The 18,231-nt window shown below is 40.4% G+C and overlaps 1 protein-coding gene across 2 annotated transcripts in view; it reads left to right on the top strand.

Annotated features, from left to right (window-relative positions):
- METTL25 (methyltransferase like 25) overlaps nucleotides 1-17,847 on the top strand; it is a 123,055-nt gene extending 105,208 nt beyond the window's left edge. The window contains exons 12-14 of one of the 2 annotated variants that reach the window (XM_075274529.1): nucleotides 11,667-11,750; nucleotides 16,121-16,192; nucleotides 17,394-17,847. In XM_075274529.1, the coding sequence (XP_075130630.1) occupies nucleotides 11,667-11,750; nucleotides 16,121-16,192; nucleotides 17,394-17,483 (246 nt within the window). In that variant the 3' untranslated portion in view covers nucleotides 17,484-17,847. The remainder of the gene's footprint in view (nucleotides 1-11,666; nucleotides 11,751-16,120; nucleotides 16,193-17,393) is intronic. The other variant, XM_075274530.1, reaches the window with a different exon arrangement.
- The last annotated feature ends 384 nt before the right edge of the window (nucleotides 17,848-18,231 follow it).

Here is an 18,231-nt window from a genome sequence, read left to right as displayed (position 1 = left end):
TCCTCACAGCTGAGTATTTGGTGCAGTCAGTGGCGTAACTACCACCATAGCAGCGGTAGCAGCTGCCACAGGGCCCGGGACATTAGGGGCCCGGTGACAGCTGCTACTGCTGCTATCATTATGCTCGGAGGTCTTTTCGGACCCCTGAGTATAATGATCGGGGCCCCCTGTTGGTGGAATACTTTCCACCAACAGGGGGCCCCGAAGCTGCAGCAACGGCTGAGACACAGGAGCTGCAGGTCTGGCTCCTGTCAGCGCTGCAGGACGCTCCCCCCCTCTCTCCCCCCTCCCTTTCTCTGTCTGTCCTCTGCCCACCAATGAGAGGAGGAGGCGGGGCTTATCCCTGCCGAGCTCCTGCACAGAAGAGAAGAGGAAGAAGCTGCTCTAGGAAAATGAAACTGAAGATACACAGGTACGTACTGGGGTTACTTATTACTATCAGGCATTTGGGGGGATTACTTGTGTTTTAGTAACTCCATGTGCCTCATAGTAATAGCAGTTAACCCTATCATCTCCCTCACATTAACCCTGTGTGCCTCACCATAAGAGTTACTGATATGTGAGACATATGGGGGTAATAATAATGAAGATACTTTATTATTACCTCCATGTCTCTCACATATCAGTAACTATTATGTGAGGTACACAAGGCTTAATGTGAGGGACATGATAGGGTTAACTGTTATTAATATGAGGCACATGGAGTTACTAAATTGTAATGCACAGGACCAGATTTTTTTTTATCCACAATTTGTCCTGGTATAGCGGTCAGCGGTGACAGTATTTAGTCCTGTAGGGGCCACTAAGGGACATAATACTGTGTGCAGGGGCCACTATGGGACATAATACTATGTGCAGGGGCCACTATTGGGTATAATACTGTGTGCAGGGGCCACTAAGGGACATAATACTGTGTGCAGGGGCCACTAAGGGACATAATACTGTGTGCAGGGGACACTATGGGACACAATAGAGCGCGCAGGAATGCGTAGGAGGGACTCGGTCGAGATCTTCGGTGTCGGGGGGGCCCCATGTCAAAAGTTCGCCACGGGGCCCCGCCATTCCTAGTTACGCCACTGGGTGCAGTGTAGCAGAAAGTGGGCCTCGTCTTCTAGGGCCCCCTGGTCACAGTGTTGGCTCAATCTGTTCTCTGGCTTGTACCTCTGCCTGTGCTTCCCCGTTTCTATCTCTAGGCTGTGGGCACTTAGTCTGTTCTGGCTAGGGTCTGTCTGTTCTTGGGTTAGGGTATTTTCTATCTATCTATCTATCTATCTATCTATCTATCTATCTATCTATCTAATATATATGTATGTATGTATTGTTACGATACAGGCTGTAATAGATAAATTCCTTTTCCTATATAGCATATATCCTCGATCTGGCCTGTACTACTCTTCACAAAATTCCTAATTTGTTGTAAAACGTATTATGGGAGTTCAGGGTGTGGTGCTAGTCATTCTGGAAAATACATTAGCCTAAAAATATTTAGTAATGACGTGCTTCTTCATCTGATTGAGTCTGATGAGGAAAATGCTTTACTTATGTTGCATATCTAAAAATATGTATGTGGATGAACTGGCCCCATGCTGTTTGCAGCAGGTGTTCACACTATATCATGCTGAGAAGTAATTGTAGTCATCTTCACAGTATTATTCACACATAAAAGTATGGAGGGTAAAAGGTTTTTAATGTGTTTTGGGCATTACAGACTTCATGAAATACTGAGAAAATTGGGATTTTAAAAATTGCATTTTTCGGATATTTAGAGGAATGGAGGACGAGTAGTTGTGCTCAGTGGACACAAAGCACGCTCATTTTAATGTCATCATTTTAGTCCATTAGGCAAAGTAAAAAAAAAAAAATGTGCCAATAAAAAACAGGATATGTGGTCACTCTCACATCACTAGGATGGAGCTAACATACCTTGATCTGTAAATCCAATATCCCATGTACTTGGGATTACTTATAGCTTATGCAGTGAGGCTTTTGTGTTCAGTTTAGGAAGTTTTAGCATAAAACTGAAATATAAGTGATGGGAGAAAGAGAGGACAAAGTGAGGGAAAATGGAAACTAGGAAGTATTGGAGAGAGAGAGAGAGAAGTTACAGACGTAGTAAAGGCCAGTTTCATCGTCAGTGAGTATGTTTGCACCCAGGCCCACAGGGCGTAGGGGAGCCATAAGGCATCATTTGCTAATATTAGGAGACCAGTGCTATAAGCAATGCATTATAGCTTTAGGGTACAGATTTGCCTTTGGAGCCCAGCTTCATCTGATGCACACTGAAATATTATGACAGTCATGAAAAGCTCATAAATATTCTGGATTCTTCCTGCTTATAGGGATTCTACCATTAAAAAATCACATTTTTTTTTATAAAACGTAGGAATAGCCTTAAGAAAGGCTATTCTTCTCCTACCTTTAGATGTCTTCTCCGCGACTGCGCATGCCTGCGGCCTCAAGAAAAATGGCCGCTTACACAGTAAGTAAACAGCCATTTTTCTTGTGGCCTGTGGGCATGTGCAGTCGGCTCTGCCCGAGGCCTAGAAGTTTGAACCCAGCTCTGGAACAAAACGCACGGAGAGGCCGTTCCTGAAGAAGATATAGACGGCACTGGAGATTTCTCTTGCAGCATTGGGGATGCCGCCAGTGCTGTTTGAGCACTGGGGACCGCCCCCAGTGCTGCGAGAGAATTCATTTGTATATCGACAACAACCGAGATTTCTACCGAACGGCGGCACGGAGAAGACATCTAAAGGTAGGAGAAGAATAGCCTTTCTTAAGGCTATTCCTACATGTTATCTTGAAAAAATGTGATTTTAATGGTAGAATCCCTTTAAGAAAAATCTAGTGGAAACATGTCCGGTCCTTTATAATGTACCTACAGGGGCTAGATTTGTACTTGTGTACCTGACAATGTGAGTGGTTTAGGGGAGGGATAGGAGGTGACAGTTTACCATTTATTGTTACACTGCTTTTTTGCTGTCTGTATCTGTTATTTGTTAGTATAATACATTTAATATTTGTATTTCATTAACGTTTTTGGGAACATCACCCCTCCTTCCTTTTCACGGCATGGGGGAATACTTTGAGACTTTCCAATTACTGAAAGTGCTGGATGTTGTTCATGGTGATTGGAAAAGCTCATATGAAAAGGACAGATTAAAACTCCGATGTACCCAGGTCCAAAGGATTTGGGAGAATGTATGGGTGATTATGCATCTGATAAGCAAAAAAAAAGGGCACGATGCATTAGGTTTTTTTTGTAGATCAAATAGGTTGCCTTAAAAAAAAAAAATGTTTGAAGTAGTTTGAAGCAGATGTCATTTATTATGTGTATAGCATGCAAATGAGGACACGATGTGCTTCAGTGTCTCCCTCTGTAAAATGCAAATCTCAGGGAATGTTAATAGATCTGTTATTTCAGCAGTGTCATTACTTGGAGGAAATTGAAGTCTTTAGTAGCTCACTGTGAAAAATATTAATTTGGTTTTCTGGTGGTTGCCTTAGGAAACGGTAAATGAGAGAACCGATACTTGTCTTCTTAAAGGGGACTTTTCAGGAAATTCAGTCCGATCTGCATTCAGTGTGTTGTAGAGTAGGAGGAGCCGAGCAGATTCTTATCTATTAGGCCCTTGGGGACCCCCTGAACGGAAATCTATACACATTAAAAGCGGTTACCGTCAGGAAACCCGCAGACCACATCCTACTAATCCTATCCTACTTCCTACTAATATTATAAATGTGAAAGTTTGTGTATTTGGATGTTTGTGTGTTTATTACCCAATCACGCAAAAACAGCTGTACGGATTTGAATTAAATTTGTCACATAGATAGGCTTCACGACTGTTATGAATTTATGTTCTCATGCTATATTACACTGCTCTTGCAGTAGCTTATCTTAGCTTCTGATAAAGCCAGGTCTGTTACCTCTCTATGTAAACACTCAGCTAACCCTCTTCATTCTGTACAGTCATGGCCAAAAGTTTTGAGAATGACACAAATCTTATATTTTCACATGATCTGCTGCCCTCTGGTTTTTATGTGTGTTTGTCAGATGTTTTTATCACATACAGAAATATAATTGCAATCATATTATGAGTAACAAAAGCTTATATTGACAGTTAGAATGAGTTAATGCAGCAAGTCAATATTTGCAGCGTTGACCCTTCTTCTTCAGGACCTCTGCAATTCTCCCTGGCATGCTCTCAATCAACTTCTGGACCAAATCCTGACTAATAGCAGTCAATTCTTGCACAATCAATGCTTGCATTTTGTAAGAATTTGTAGGTTTTTGTTTGTCCACCCGTCTCTTGATGATTGACCACAAGTTCTCAGTGGGATTAAGATCTGGGGAGTTTCCAGGCCATGGACCCAAAATCTTTATGTTTTGTTCCCTGAGCCATTTAGTTATCACCTTTGCTTTATGGCAAGGTGCGCCATCATGCTGGAAAAGGCATTGTTGATCGCCAAACTGCTCTTGGATGGTTGGGAGAAGTTGATCTTGGAGGACATTCTGGTACCATTCTTTATTCATGGCTGTGTTTTTAGGCAAGACTGTGAGAGAGGCGATTCTCTTGGCTGAGAAGTAACCCCACACATGAATGGTTTCAGGATGCTTTACAGTTGGCATGAGACAAGACTGATGGTAGCGCTCACCTCGTCTTCTCCGAATAAGCTGTTTTCCAGATGTCCCAAACATCGAAAAGGGGATTCATCAGAGAAAATGACTTTACCCCAGTCCTCAGCAGTCCACTCCCTGTACCTTTTGCAGAATATCAGTCTGTCCCTGATGTTTTTTCTGGAGAGAAGTGGCTTCTTTGCTGCCCTCCTTGAGACCAGGCCTTGCTCCAAGAGTCTCCGCCTCACAGTGCATGCAGATGCACTCACACCTGCCTGCTGCCATTCCTGAGCAAGCTCAGCACTGCTGGTAGCCCGATCCCGCAGCTGAAACACTTTTAAGAGACGGTCCTGGCGCTTGCTGGTCTTTCTTGGGTGCCCTGGAGCCTTTTTGCCAACAATGGAACCTCTCTCCTTGAAGTTCTTGATGATGCGATAGATTGTTGACTGAGGTGCAATCTTTCTAGCTGCGATACTCTTTCCTGTTAGGCCATTTTTGTGCAGTGCAATGATGACTGCACGTGTTTCTTTAGAGATAACCATGGTTAACAGAAGAGAAACAATGATGCCAAGCACCAGCCTCCTTTTAAAGTGTCCAGTGGTGTCATTCTTACTTAATCATGACAGATTGATCTCCAGCCCTGTCCTCATCAACACCCACACCTGTGTTAATGGAGCAATTACTGAAACGATGTTAGCTGGTCCTTTTAAGGCAGGGCTTCAATGATGTTGAAATGTGTTTTGGGGGATAAAGTTCATTTTCTAGGCAAATATTGACTTTGCAAGTAATTGCTGTTAATAAGCTGATCACTCTCTATAACATTCTGGAGTATATGCAAATTGCCATTAGAAAAACTGAAGCAGTAGACTTTGTAAAAATTAATATTTGTATCATTCTCAAAACTTTTGACCATGACTGTACATGCATTTGCATATTATCTGATCTGCTCCAGGCAACATGCCTACATGTCGGGTTTTTCTCTCCGCTTGAAAAGTCGGAGATCTTTACATTCGGACAGTGAAGGAAGGACACGGAATGCAAAAGAACGCACCCGATCGCCATTTAAGTGAATTACAAGTGTCACGGACACAGCTAGTGTCCGCTCCTAATGTCCGTGCCAGATTTTGAGCGGACACTACCTGTCGGACACAGACGGTAGTGTGAACGCTCCCTTAAAAGCTGCTGAAATGCCGGAGTAGGCAAACCATTGATGGCAGCAATTTGCTGAATATAGGTGCATCATCTATGCCAACAACTTGCAGACGAAGTCGCTGGCAGAGGCTAGTAGACTATAATGGTTTCTGCTCAGTTTCCGCATGAAGCATGCAGAGAGAACAGTGTTGCTTGCAGAAATCACTTTTTAATGCGTATAGGTTTCCATTTGGGGGTCCACAAATGGAGTCTCCGAACAAAGATGTGAATAGGGCCTTACTTTGTTGTGTATTTTTATTCATCACCTATAGGGCCGTGAATTTTTTTTACAACTTTTTGTATAGTGATTATTGTACATTTTGCAAAAGTAAAAACACATATTTAAGTAACTACTTCTTCTTTCCTACCCAAAGTCCCAAACAACTAGTCACCCGACTTGTCCTTACTTTGAGGGCAGGAATAGAGACTTGGTCATTAAGTAGTTAAAATGACTAGTTAGTGACTGCAGTAAAGAATAGCGTGCACAATACTATCATTCTAATCAAGCAGTGTCTATGCAGGGAAATGTAATATATCACTATTATTTTTTAATTGGTTACACATCTCCATTAGTAGCCCTCTGGCACTGTCAGGTCTGCATGCTGTGTCTGTAGGGGAAGCAATCCGTTATCTGATGTAGACTAACACAATTGGGTATTCCCTCTGTTGCTATCATGTAAGTCATTTATTTACATTACTGACAGACAAGATTGCTGTATATGATGTAAGCTTTTTGTCTAAATCTTTAGTGCTCAGACTTCCTACTCATTAAATACATTAGACTACTGATAATTGCTTGTGTTAGGACACATTGATAGCCACTCTCTCTCCATAACTGCTTTTAGTCCTGCAGATTTGAGAAGATTCAATTTGCTTTGTGCATTATTTCCAGATAAGCCAGGTGGTAACTCTCAGGATTTGCAATAAATCATTGCCAATTCTTATGCATTGCCAACAATTAAGATCTCTTTCCTTGGAATGCCTTTTGTGGTGTTTACATTTGTTTTGTGAACTAAATTTCAGGTCAGCTTCTAAAAGCTTCAATAAGAGTGTAAGAGCTGTGCAAAGTATTACATTAGCAGGAAGACACCTGCTGGGTCAGTATTTTTTTAAATGGCATTGTAATGTTGGAGATGAACTGTATATTTATGGAGATTCCCGGAATTTGTCATTCTATTATTAGTGGAATTATCATGGTAACTTTGGACACGGAGGTTGTAGGGGCCAATCACATGTTGAAGTTTGCAGTGTCCTGGGTGATCTTGTGGCACAAGACTCCAGCTAAGGAGCCCCCTTGTTTTTGGGGCTAATCACTGAACAAGCTCTCTGATTGCAGTTCAGTCCCATTCAAGTGAATTTGCTGAACTGCAATACCAAGCACAACCATTGTACTAATATATGACACTGTACTTGGTAAGTACTGAAGAGGTTGCAGCACTTTTGCTAGCACTGAAGCCTCTACAAACCACTGATCGAATGTGGACCCAGGGTCAGACCCCCACAGTTATTTTATTGGTGACCTACCCTAAGTATAAGTTATCAATTAATAAGTCCAAGAAAATTCTTTTAAATTAGTATAGCAGTGTTAAGTCATCAGCAGTATTTTAGCTGTTTAATTTGTTGCATACAAGGTCAGTTACATTTATTCATTTTGAACCCTTTCATTATGGACAACCCATTCATTTGATCCCCAATCTGACCACCCATCCAAATCTTAGGTCTATCTTTGGACTGTATGATTACATCAGTATCTATCAAAATCCTTATTATAGCTCTTAGATATCTCCCCTCTTAAAATATTCAGACATTCCACCTCCGTTCCCTCCTCTGTATTTACCCTTATGTATACTATGCTGCTGGAGATATCATTTCTTTCTTATATAAGGGAGTTGGAATGCAGTGGTATAATAAGAGAGTCCATCCAAGGATTAACTGCAGAGATCTAATATTATTGTCTGTCTATATCTGCTGTGAGTGCTGTGTGCAGAATGTCCTGTTAATCCTGTGAGCAGTGTGAAAGAAGCTGCATCTCCTAAAATACACTGGAGACTTTGTAGTGTGAATCTGGCTAGTTTTATAACTACAGTACAGAAGTTCTGTGTGGTTGAGATCTAACACTTGCTGTCCTTAGGCCTCGGGACTCAGGAGTAGAGAAATTTTGGCACGCTGCCTCTGAAGAGTCAATGGAAAATACTACAAAAGTATCAAGGAAACGGCAACCTAGTGGTCACATTTTTGTAGCATTAAGTATTATACAGTACAATACAATAGGTAGCACTGTGTGACCTTTGTACATAAGGAGGTATTTGGTAATGATCACTTTAGTGCTCTTTGACCTCATTCCAAGTAATTGCCATGAATAAGAGTCATTACTGTGGCTTAAATTGTTGGACTTGCCAGGCAATACAATATTGATAAACTACATGCAGTGTTTATTAGCTCGGTAGAAGGTGTTTAATCCTTCTTAACAGCAGACTTCATTGTCCAAAAGCAAGCTAGTTTATACAGAGATTAATCTATTACAGCTTTTTAGCACATTCATTTGCAGGATTTCAGATTATCCAGATAGCTATGCCGCCTTAAATAAAGATTGCCTTGTGTTACTGCCCAGTGTGGGATTTAAAGTAAATGTTCAAGGAAATTGCATTTTTGTGGTTGTAAGAAGGAGTACTTATATCTAAATGTACAATATTTGGCAGCTCAGGCCTTTTCACGTCTGTTACAATACCCTGAATAATTGGTTGGGCTACGGTTTTTTGGATTCAGGTAATATTGTATAGAAAAGCAGGTTTACTGCCATAATACAAAAACTCATTGGAGAAATCCCAAATCCTTCGAAATAATTTCCCATGTACTGTAGACGCTTTACAAATGCGGTTTTCAAGAATGTAACCGTCTGTTCTTGCTAGGAGTTGTGTAACTGTAGTAGGTAACAGTGTGCGGAGGTACTTTGTTGTCTTATTGCGGTAATAGGGGGTTCTTAACATGGTAAGAGGATGGTTTTATCTTTATACAAATCACTTTAACTTACATGACTTAAGACATAATCACTGCCAAATTATTCGACAATAGCTTAGTGTGCAGACAGTGCTGGAAAGGCTTGTATCACATTACCAGGTTACAGTGCTCTGTGTAAAATGTGTCGTAAATACACAACAGAACCATTCTGTCCGTGATTGCAATATCTATAACAACTCCGCAGCACCCTGGTGTCTCCATTTATCTCCCTTATGTTTCTGGGATAAACAGACGCAATGCCAGAATAACCGCATCTATTCTTTCATTGCAAATACACTGCTTTCCTCTACTTTTATTGCTCTACTATAAATATTGGGGCTTTTTTAAAGGGAAAATCATTTAGTGGTGCTTTTAATTCTGCCGTCAGTGGTTTTATTTGCCATGTATTTAAAGCTTATAGTAATATGTAAGGTTATATCTAAGTAGCTGTATTATAACCTAACTCACACAAATGGTATCTTAATATCTGAAGCATATAAATATGTAGTTCATTTCATTGATATAGATACGGTAACTACTAATGTACCACAAGCATTAAGTGAATGCTAGCATTTCCCACGAGCTGCTTCATGCTCCATGCTCTGTGTATCAGCTATTGCAACCTGTCCTTAGAATGTGTCATTAATATTTTTAACCCAGAAAAACACTTTAAGTTGTATCGGTTTCTCAAGGGCAAATACTGTAACTGCTGCAAAGACACTATCAGCAGTAAATCGGTTATAAACCGCACTATATAATCATAGCACCTTGTAGAGGTGATTCTGCAGTTTCCAAATATGCCGCTGAGCTGCAGTGATGATGCCTGGCTCATATACAATGAATGGAGCTTTCTGCTCCTGGTCCTGTGTTGTGTATAGAACAGGTGGCATAAGTCACTCTGTATTAATGACCAGTCCCGGGGCTCGCTTTTGCCCCACCCCCTCCAAGGTATTTAAGGCCTATCCTAAGGGTAGACCATAAAAACCTTAATTATGGACAACCAGTCTTAAAATTGTGTTCCAATTCCTTTTTTTTTTTTTTTTAACTGTAATTTTTATTGAACATTTTTATAAAATACAGAACAAAAAACTAAATCGGATATAGAATAAACAAGGAAGAGGTGGTGTATACACAACCGAACAATCAGTAATTATACTCACAGCACAAATTGGGGGTAGGGGGCAACAAGAGAAGGGAAGGAATCAGAGACAGTGTGTCCCAGGGTGACCATACAGCCTGAATGCCTCTAAAGTATGGTTGAGCGAGGCCGTCAGATTCTCCATACTGCGCACCTCCTTTACACGAGTGATCCAATTCCTTTTTTGACCACTGTAGAGGATTAAAATAACAAACTCTTCATATTCACCTCTCTGTTAAAGGGAGTCTGAATAGATTCTTGTAGTGTTCTGATACTGTTTCCAAATATGTCTGTATTATTTTGGACTGCTGCTTGGTTGGTAAGAATTTTCATTGTTTTATAATTACGCTAATGATTTGAAAAGGGCTTTAGGGGCGTTTACTCTGCAGTGTGAGCTTCAGCATTGACTCTCCTGTGCATGACCTATAATGTCATCCTCCACTGGGAGGCGCTGCACTCTGGCTTCAGAGCGGGGCAAAACTGTAAAAGCTTCTGGGTAAGAAAATGACTTTGTTGGGCATGTGCAGTACACTCAGTACTGTGCTTACCCAAGCTGGGGAGAGAACGTCCATTCAGTCAGTGGGTAGGTGGTAGTTATGGGCTTTTATTCTACAGCGCTTACACAAGCCCACACTACTAAAGCCCTTTCCAACTCATTAGCATAATTCTAAAAGATTCTCAGCAACTGAGCAGAGGTCCAAAATAACCCAGATATCTATGGAAACCGTATTAGAAGCCCTACAAGGTACTGTGATTAGATTACTGTCCCTTTTCCTGCTTACAGACTCCCTTTAAGCTCAAGATCCAGTGGAAAGTCTGCAATTTGGTCCCTGGTTTTTCTAACCTTTGGCTTTGCATGTGAGAGATTCAGCCATTCTGTGGTTTATCAATGATCCCCTATTTAAGTGAATATCTTCATATGGTCACTGGTCAACAAATACCAGGGGCCTGAATCTCAACTCTCCATAGGACCCCCAGCTGTATGGAGAGCTAAGTATGTACAGTCTGTTATTTAGCACTTGGCTATGTATAAAATAAAGAATTGGAACACTCCTTTAAAAATGTCCTAGATTTCTCACAGTGGTTGATAACTTGTAAACTGTTCCAGAATTTTAGCCCAATTTTAATAGTAAATCTGTCCAAAGACGTCTCTGCTTCTTTCCAGATTTATATTGCCTTGAAATAGGATTTCGGCACTGTTAATGTTAATGGCATCTCTTTAGGAAATGTCATTCATATGTGATCCGTTTCCAAGCCCTACCTCTGTCTATAGAGTGGAAAGGCCTGGGCAATGGTGGCACTCTTTCGAAGAAAAGCTAAAAAAAGCTTTCTTCCTTCTGTTTGCCTTTAAGGATGGCTTTAGTTAGACCCCCACCCGTCACATATTGATGATATGCTAGCCATGATAAAAGAGAAATTTAATCTGACCAGAGAAACTGAAGGTATTTCTCTATATCCTGGATCATTCATAGTTTAACATCTTTATATGTAATCTAGAGCAATTTCAGTATTCAAGTATGATATATATGTTTACATGTGACACATTACTTTGCCTATGGTACTGCTTTGTGACCGCCGCATTGTATCCGGTGTTACCCTATAGCTCTAAGCTTTGTCCTGAGTCCCGTGACGTGGGATCAAAAGGCCAGGTACATGGGGTTTTTGTTCTTGTACAAATGTGGCAACTTTTTCATTGTGTATATTGTATTTGTCCTCTTTCAGCTTTCGGATGAAGAAATAATGGGATACTACCATAAGTATGACCTGAGACGCAAAGAGCTGGAAGCATTCAACAGGGTAACTTTAGTATGTTTATGTTTGTATAATAAATCGTGAGTAGTTACCATATGAGGTCTATACCTGTAGCCATAAATTTGCATGTTTTTGTATATAAAGTAGTATCTGTCGGAGGTCTTCTCATATCACTTTAGAAATGGCGCTGGAAGGGATTTTATTTAGCTTTTTAACTGCAATGCACAATCTCCTTGCAAGTGTACAATCTCTAACCTGCCATAGAGCAGGTTTTTCATCTGTGTCCCAGAATGGGGCCATCACCAGGAAACCTTTGAACAACAAAGCAGCGTATTGAATTGTTTCCATCAATTGCTAGCAGAAAGCCTCAGATATAATATTCTGTAGAGAATAGACTACTAAATTATGTTTCCCAGTGCATCTCCCCTTGCATAATATTTGAAATAATTGAAATTTTGTGTTTTGACACTGAAAAAGTTTGATTAATGTTAACAAGTCTATTAATATACAAGATGAAACACAGCACATCTTCATGTATAACAACAATCTTAAAGGGTACTGAACCAGGATTTGTAAGCATTTTGTGTTGGGTGTCAAAAATAGCTAATACATACTGCATTATTAAAATGTTCCTCTTTTAGATACAAATTACTGTAATACTTCTATAGATCTTTATAGATTTCCTTTTAGATTTAGCTGAGATTCATGGTAACGTTATTGCCTAGCCAATTTCTGTGCTTATTTACAAGTCTTGTATGTATGGTAGAGCCTACTGTATGTGACATGCTTTACACCATGTTAAAAGGAGCCTAACACTAGATCTTAGTGCACTAAAACAATATAATTTCATTATACTGTTGGGGTTTAGTGCCCTAAAAATGCCCTTCTCAAAACCGTCCGTTTTAAAGGGATCCTATAATTAAAATCACATTTTTTTCTTGATCACACGTAGAAATAGCCTTCAGAAAGGCTGTTCTTCTCCTACCTTTAGATGTCTTCTCCGCCCCACCGTTTGGTATAAATCCCGGTTTTCTTCTGTATGCATATGAGTTCTCTCGCAGCACTGGAGGCTGTCCCTAGTGCTTTAAACAGCACTGACCCCCCAATGCTGCAAGAGAAATCTCCAGCGCCGCCTCCATCTTCTTCAGGAACTGCCTCTCTGCGCGTCTTCTTCCAAAGCTGGGTTCAAACTTCTACGCATGCGCAGTCAGCTCTGCCATTGGGCCTCAGGCAGAGCCAACTGCGCATGACGGCCTGGTGTATGCGGCCATTTTCTTGTAGCCACTTACATAGTAAGCTGGCCACAAGAGCTGAGCAGAGCCGACTGCGCATGCATAGAAGTTTGAACCCAGTTCCGGAAAAAGACGTGCGGAGAGGCCGTTCCTGAAGAAGATGGAGGCTGCACTGGAGATTTTTCTCTCAGCATTGGTGGCCTCCCCAGTGCTGTTTGAGTGCAGGGGACCTCCCCCAGTGCTGTGAGAGAACTCATTTGCATACAAACGAAAACCGGGATTTCTACCAAACAGCGGCATGGAGAAGACATCTAAAGGTAGGAGAAGAATAGCCTTTCTTAAGGCTATTCCTACGTGTGATCGACAAAAAATGGGATTTTAATGATAGAATCCCTTTAATGTTTAGCATAAATATCACGTAAAATACAGTATAACTATAAATATCAATTACAAGAGTCGTGATATGAGTCCAGCAGTATCCATGTTCAGAGTGCAGATGAAGCCTAGACCAGTATACTTTGCTCATCTGTCACTGGCCTCATTGTATTATGCAGAATATATCATGGATATAAGTACATTTTACAACCAGGGTCTCAGAAAATAGCAACATGTTTTTAACCTTACCTAAGATACTTGGCTTATGACAGGCAAACAAATCAACAAGTGAAATTGTATATCCTAGAATGCCCTTGTGCCAAATTTCTATGAGGCGTAGGGGGATCCCTGGTGGTGGCATTTGTGTACCCCTATGGTGAGAACTGTCTTATAATATGCATCATCATGTTACTCAGGTCAAGCCACATATAGTATCTCTTTATACAGTGCTTAAAAAGTTACAGAATCTAAGAAATACGGAATACAGAATCTCAATTTCCACCTCTTAAAATGTCAGAGGACGTGTTTCCTTATTGGATTTACGTCAAGAATCTTTTCGGGATGGAACCATTTTGAGTAGCGAGTCTGTCTTGTGAATTCATTACAGTAACATAGTAAGTCATATTTCTATGTGAACGTTTCATAGTTCTACCATTTTTAGTGCATTTAAACTTGAGAGGGAGCCAGATTTCCTCCATTCTCTGCGAGATCAGAGTATGAGATACAGATGTATTCTCCATTTACCCTATAGCTTTAGTATAATACGTCAGGCTATTTGGCACATGCAGAGCCGTTTCAGAATTAGAAATGTTTTGATATGTAAAGTGCTAGTAATATCATCCCAATGAGAGTTAAGAGGCCCCGCTGTCTCCTAATCTCATATATCAGGTCTTCCTGCAACATATAGAAGGCAATGCTTCAGTATATCACAATATATTTATGCTTGGTTTTCTCTGTATATCCTTATGTAAACTCACTTAAATGTGACTCTCCTGTAGATGGAGAACATTTTCACCACCCTGAAGATAACTCCAATTTACATGTCTCTGTAGCCTTGACTGTATATATATTCTAGCCCAGTGCTGACATGTTGTTACTTTAATAGCATGTGCACATTGGGGATACAAAAGTATGCATGTACAGTGCACAAAGTGATTGCTTTTGACATTATACAGTGCCTTCCCCTGTATCCAGTCATGAGAGCCTTTTTCTCAAGTGGATAATTTTCCGCCTATGTCTAAAATCATTGGAGATGTGGTTTATATTCCTCCTATAAATGTATAAGCCATATGTTATTGTATTTAATACCATTTTGCTGCAGTTCTCCAAACGCACATTTGTTTCCATCCAATTATTTTGTTCCCTCTCCAGAATTATATACGTAAAGATAGAGATTAAATCCTCGACGTAAGTAGGGAAATAGCCAGCATCTATTTTTCCAAAAGCCAGTGACTCACTGCGATCTGATTCATTCTTTATTCCACTAGTCAGCTGCTGGAAATGGTGCATCTGTTTATCCTGCCTTGTCTCTACGTGTCATATATTAGGCCATGTTCAGACTAGCGATAAACGTTACCCAGGTCTTTGATGCGAGTGGATGTACTGTAAGGACAATGGCAAAACTACTGGAACTGCTGGCTTTGAGAATTGTAACCCAGAATAGTGCGACATGCTATGCTATTGTTCCCTTGTAGGAACCCTGCACATTCACTGATGTTTTTACCATCACCCTCTATGGGGGACAGAGGTCATAACTAATGCACAAAGTTGTATAAATTACAACCATAGCTTGTGGCTTTGGGTGTTCATCCAATACTAAAGGCGTATTTTGGTTTCAGAGAATGCAATTTCTAATTTATTGTATTATAAAAAGTTGTATCAGACAAATACGGCTCTAGGAGTCCTTGCCTCCCGTGACTCTTCTGTTCTGTGTTTTACTATGTAAATGAACCAAACAGGGAAAGTTACTAGAGACCGGTATAGTCATAATACATAAAAATCTACTATAGTTGCCTCATATTGCCCCATTGTTACACTGCAGGATGACCTCTCCTATTCCCATGCCTGCGTGGTGAGGTGCAGAGGTTGGCGACATGACGGATGTTCCTCTACTTCACCACTGAGGCTTGTGATTGGCTGAAGCAGTTGCTGCTAATGTCATCCGGCAACAAAGGAAGATGAAGAGAACCAGAGCTGCCACTGTAACAAAGGGTCAATATGAGATGGCTATGTCTGCTTTTTTACATTCTGACTACCCCGTCCTCTGGAAAGCTTTTAGTCTTCCCCCTTTAGTTGTACGTTGACCACTGTGTGCATGTATGGACATTAGAGATAGTAATGGGAGTTGCAGCAGTCCTGGCGTGATTCAGACTTCATACTATTGAACTGTTTTATTAACTCTCAGTCAAGAAAGAGAATATTGCTTAAGTATGTTCATTGTAAGAGTAAAACTTTGCACTTCATCTTTTCCTTGATTTCTGTATAAACCTTGTATTGGAAACAACATGCCAGCTTCTTGGTGCCCACTGCCGGCTGTGCAAGTACGTCAGGCCTAGCTTCTGGTGTGACCAACCTTATTTATTGCTCGAATTGAGAAGACGTGAAACATCATGGTGTATTACTCTGCTGTCACCATGCCTCTGCGAGCAGACATATTGCCTTGTCAATCTTGTTTAACTTCTTACATTGCATCACTGGGCGCTTTAGATTGTGAAGATCGCTTTCTTTATATAACATCATCCTCCGCCTAAAACTATGTGAGAGATTTATTTATTTTTTTCAAGCTCTCCATTAATGCCTCATCAATCTTCCTTTCAGCTTAAAGTTTTTCTGGCTCCTTGTATTGAGGCCTTGATCCTCGTGGACCGCCTCAGCTATCTGAGAGAACAGGTATGTTTACTTTTACATGTGTGACCCATAGCAAGTTTCCCCCCACTACATGAGATCATTCACACTTACTGTATAAGGAAAGTCTCGCTCGCAGACTATACACTTGATAATGTGCATCACTTGGAGAGCGAGAGAAGAAATGGTTTCAACATATGCCCAGCAGATGTTATTATTTTTGGTAAAGTTAAAGCAATAACTTTAATGGTATTTTAATTAAAGTGTAATTTGCAAGACGCCAAGGCATTATGTTTATAGCAACTATATGTAGATAGTTCTCTGAGCTGCAGACATGAGCTTTTGTTGAAACGGTCAATCTGTCTAATTTAGTTCCGTTATCCAGCGACGTGAAGTGTGATCGCCGCTAAAAGTGCCACCTAATTGAGCAGACGACAATTATCTAGAACGCTGTAACATCGGCGGGTACCTCGGTGCCAAAAACCCAGCAAGTCAGGAAAACCATTGGCAGCATTTAGAAATAAAATTTTTTCTTACGCAACGTCTGCTTTGATGTCTGAGAAAGATGTTTGCAATCTTGGTAAATTAAACACACTCCACAGCACAGTGCCACGGTTTTTCCACTATAAACATTTTAACAGTAACACTGTGTCCATCGCTGTACCGTCCTCTCTAATCCTTTCTTGGAATCAGATTGTTGCTATAAATGTTTGATATTGTTCTAAATGCTATTTTATACACACACAAAAGCTATTTTGAAATGTGCAGATAATGATGTATTTTTCTGGCTGCCAGCTTACTGTAAATCAGAAATCTGTATGATTTCCAGGCGTGCAGATCAGGCATACTTCATATATTACTGATTTACTTTCGCTGAACCAAAGAGAGATTTGACCTAGTTTACACAATGCCGCAGATGCGGTGTCGGACGCTGTTGTCCTAAAACAACAATAGGAAGCCCCAGAAGAGTTTATTGTCTAGATGTCATCCTTGCCTAATAATTGGGAATGATATATAGCAATTATTTATATAATCGGCTAGTAAATCATGCACAGATGGCGTACTAATACTCCAGCTTCATTCTAAATAGCATTGTGTGCACAGAATACTAACCCAGCTCAGATTGTAGCTATATACAGTATTATAGGAAGGAGGGATTAATTCACTGTATTATTTTATTGCATTTTAGGTATTTGTAAATGTTCCGATTTCCCATTATTTTCTGTATCCATTTTGCTTTTCACAGGAGAACATAGCCTGGTCCGGAATGGTGAAATTATTTGACCCTGTGAAATCTCCACGTTGCTATGCTGTGGTTTCATTGAAGCAGCCATGATAAACATCACACCTCCATATTGTATGAAAAAAATAATGGTATAGAGTATATCAACAAAGGATATATAGGCCACAGAGTAGTCACAGCATATCAGCTGTAAATCTGGAGAAGCAAAATTGTGCAGATAATGTTGTGTAACTGCTGAAGAGTCAGTCAAGGTTTCACTCTATGCATTATAAAAATTATAAAGCCATGTGATGTCTGTTTTTGTAATGGTCACCACGTGGCCATTTTAGAACACATTGCTTTCAATGTGTGTTACAACTGACTGTTATAAAATAGGACATGTTCTATTTTTGGCAGTTTTCACAGGTCTCTCAATAGCCTGAAGTCTATTGAGCCCATGAATGCAAAACAGCCATTTCGCTTTTCACAGTCATTTTTTTCTGTGTTTGTGTGTATGTAACTTAAATTGAGATACGGCGGACCTAAAATCTCTGCAGCAGATTCTATACAGGTTTTTACAGAGCATGTGGTTGACATCTATTAGTAATTTATCCACTTTGTTGCCACTGAAAACGCTGCAGAATTTTGTGCCACAATTCCGCAGTACAAATTGGCTCTGCATGCACCCCAGGTGGACATACTCCTACAGTAAACCTGCAATTTCCATGAGATACAGGTATGAAATTTATGTTCAGCATCTATGAGGGGATTTCCATGGTTGAGTATCAGATAGGGCCTATTCAACAATCTCCTACCGATGACCAGAATCAAAGACCCCTCCCCCCCTTCCAAGAACATAGCT

Source organism: Leptodactylus fuscus, chromosome 5 (assembly GCF_031893055.1).
Source record: "Leptodactylus fuscus isolate aLepFus1 chromosome 5, aLepFus1.hap2, whole genome shotgun sequence".
Lineage (NCBI taxonomy): Eukaryota > Metazoa > Chordata > Amphibia > Anura > Leptodactylidae > Leptodactylus > Leptodactylus fuscus.
This window is presented reverse-complemented; position numbering and strand designations above follow the sequence as displayed.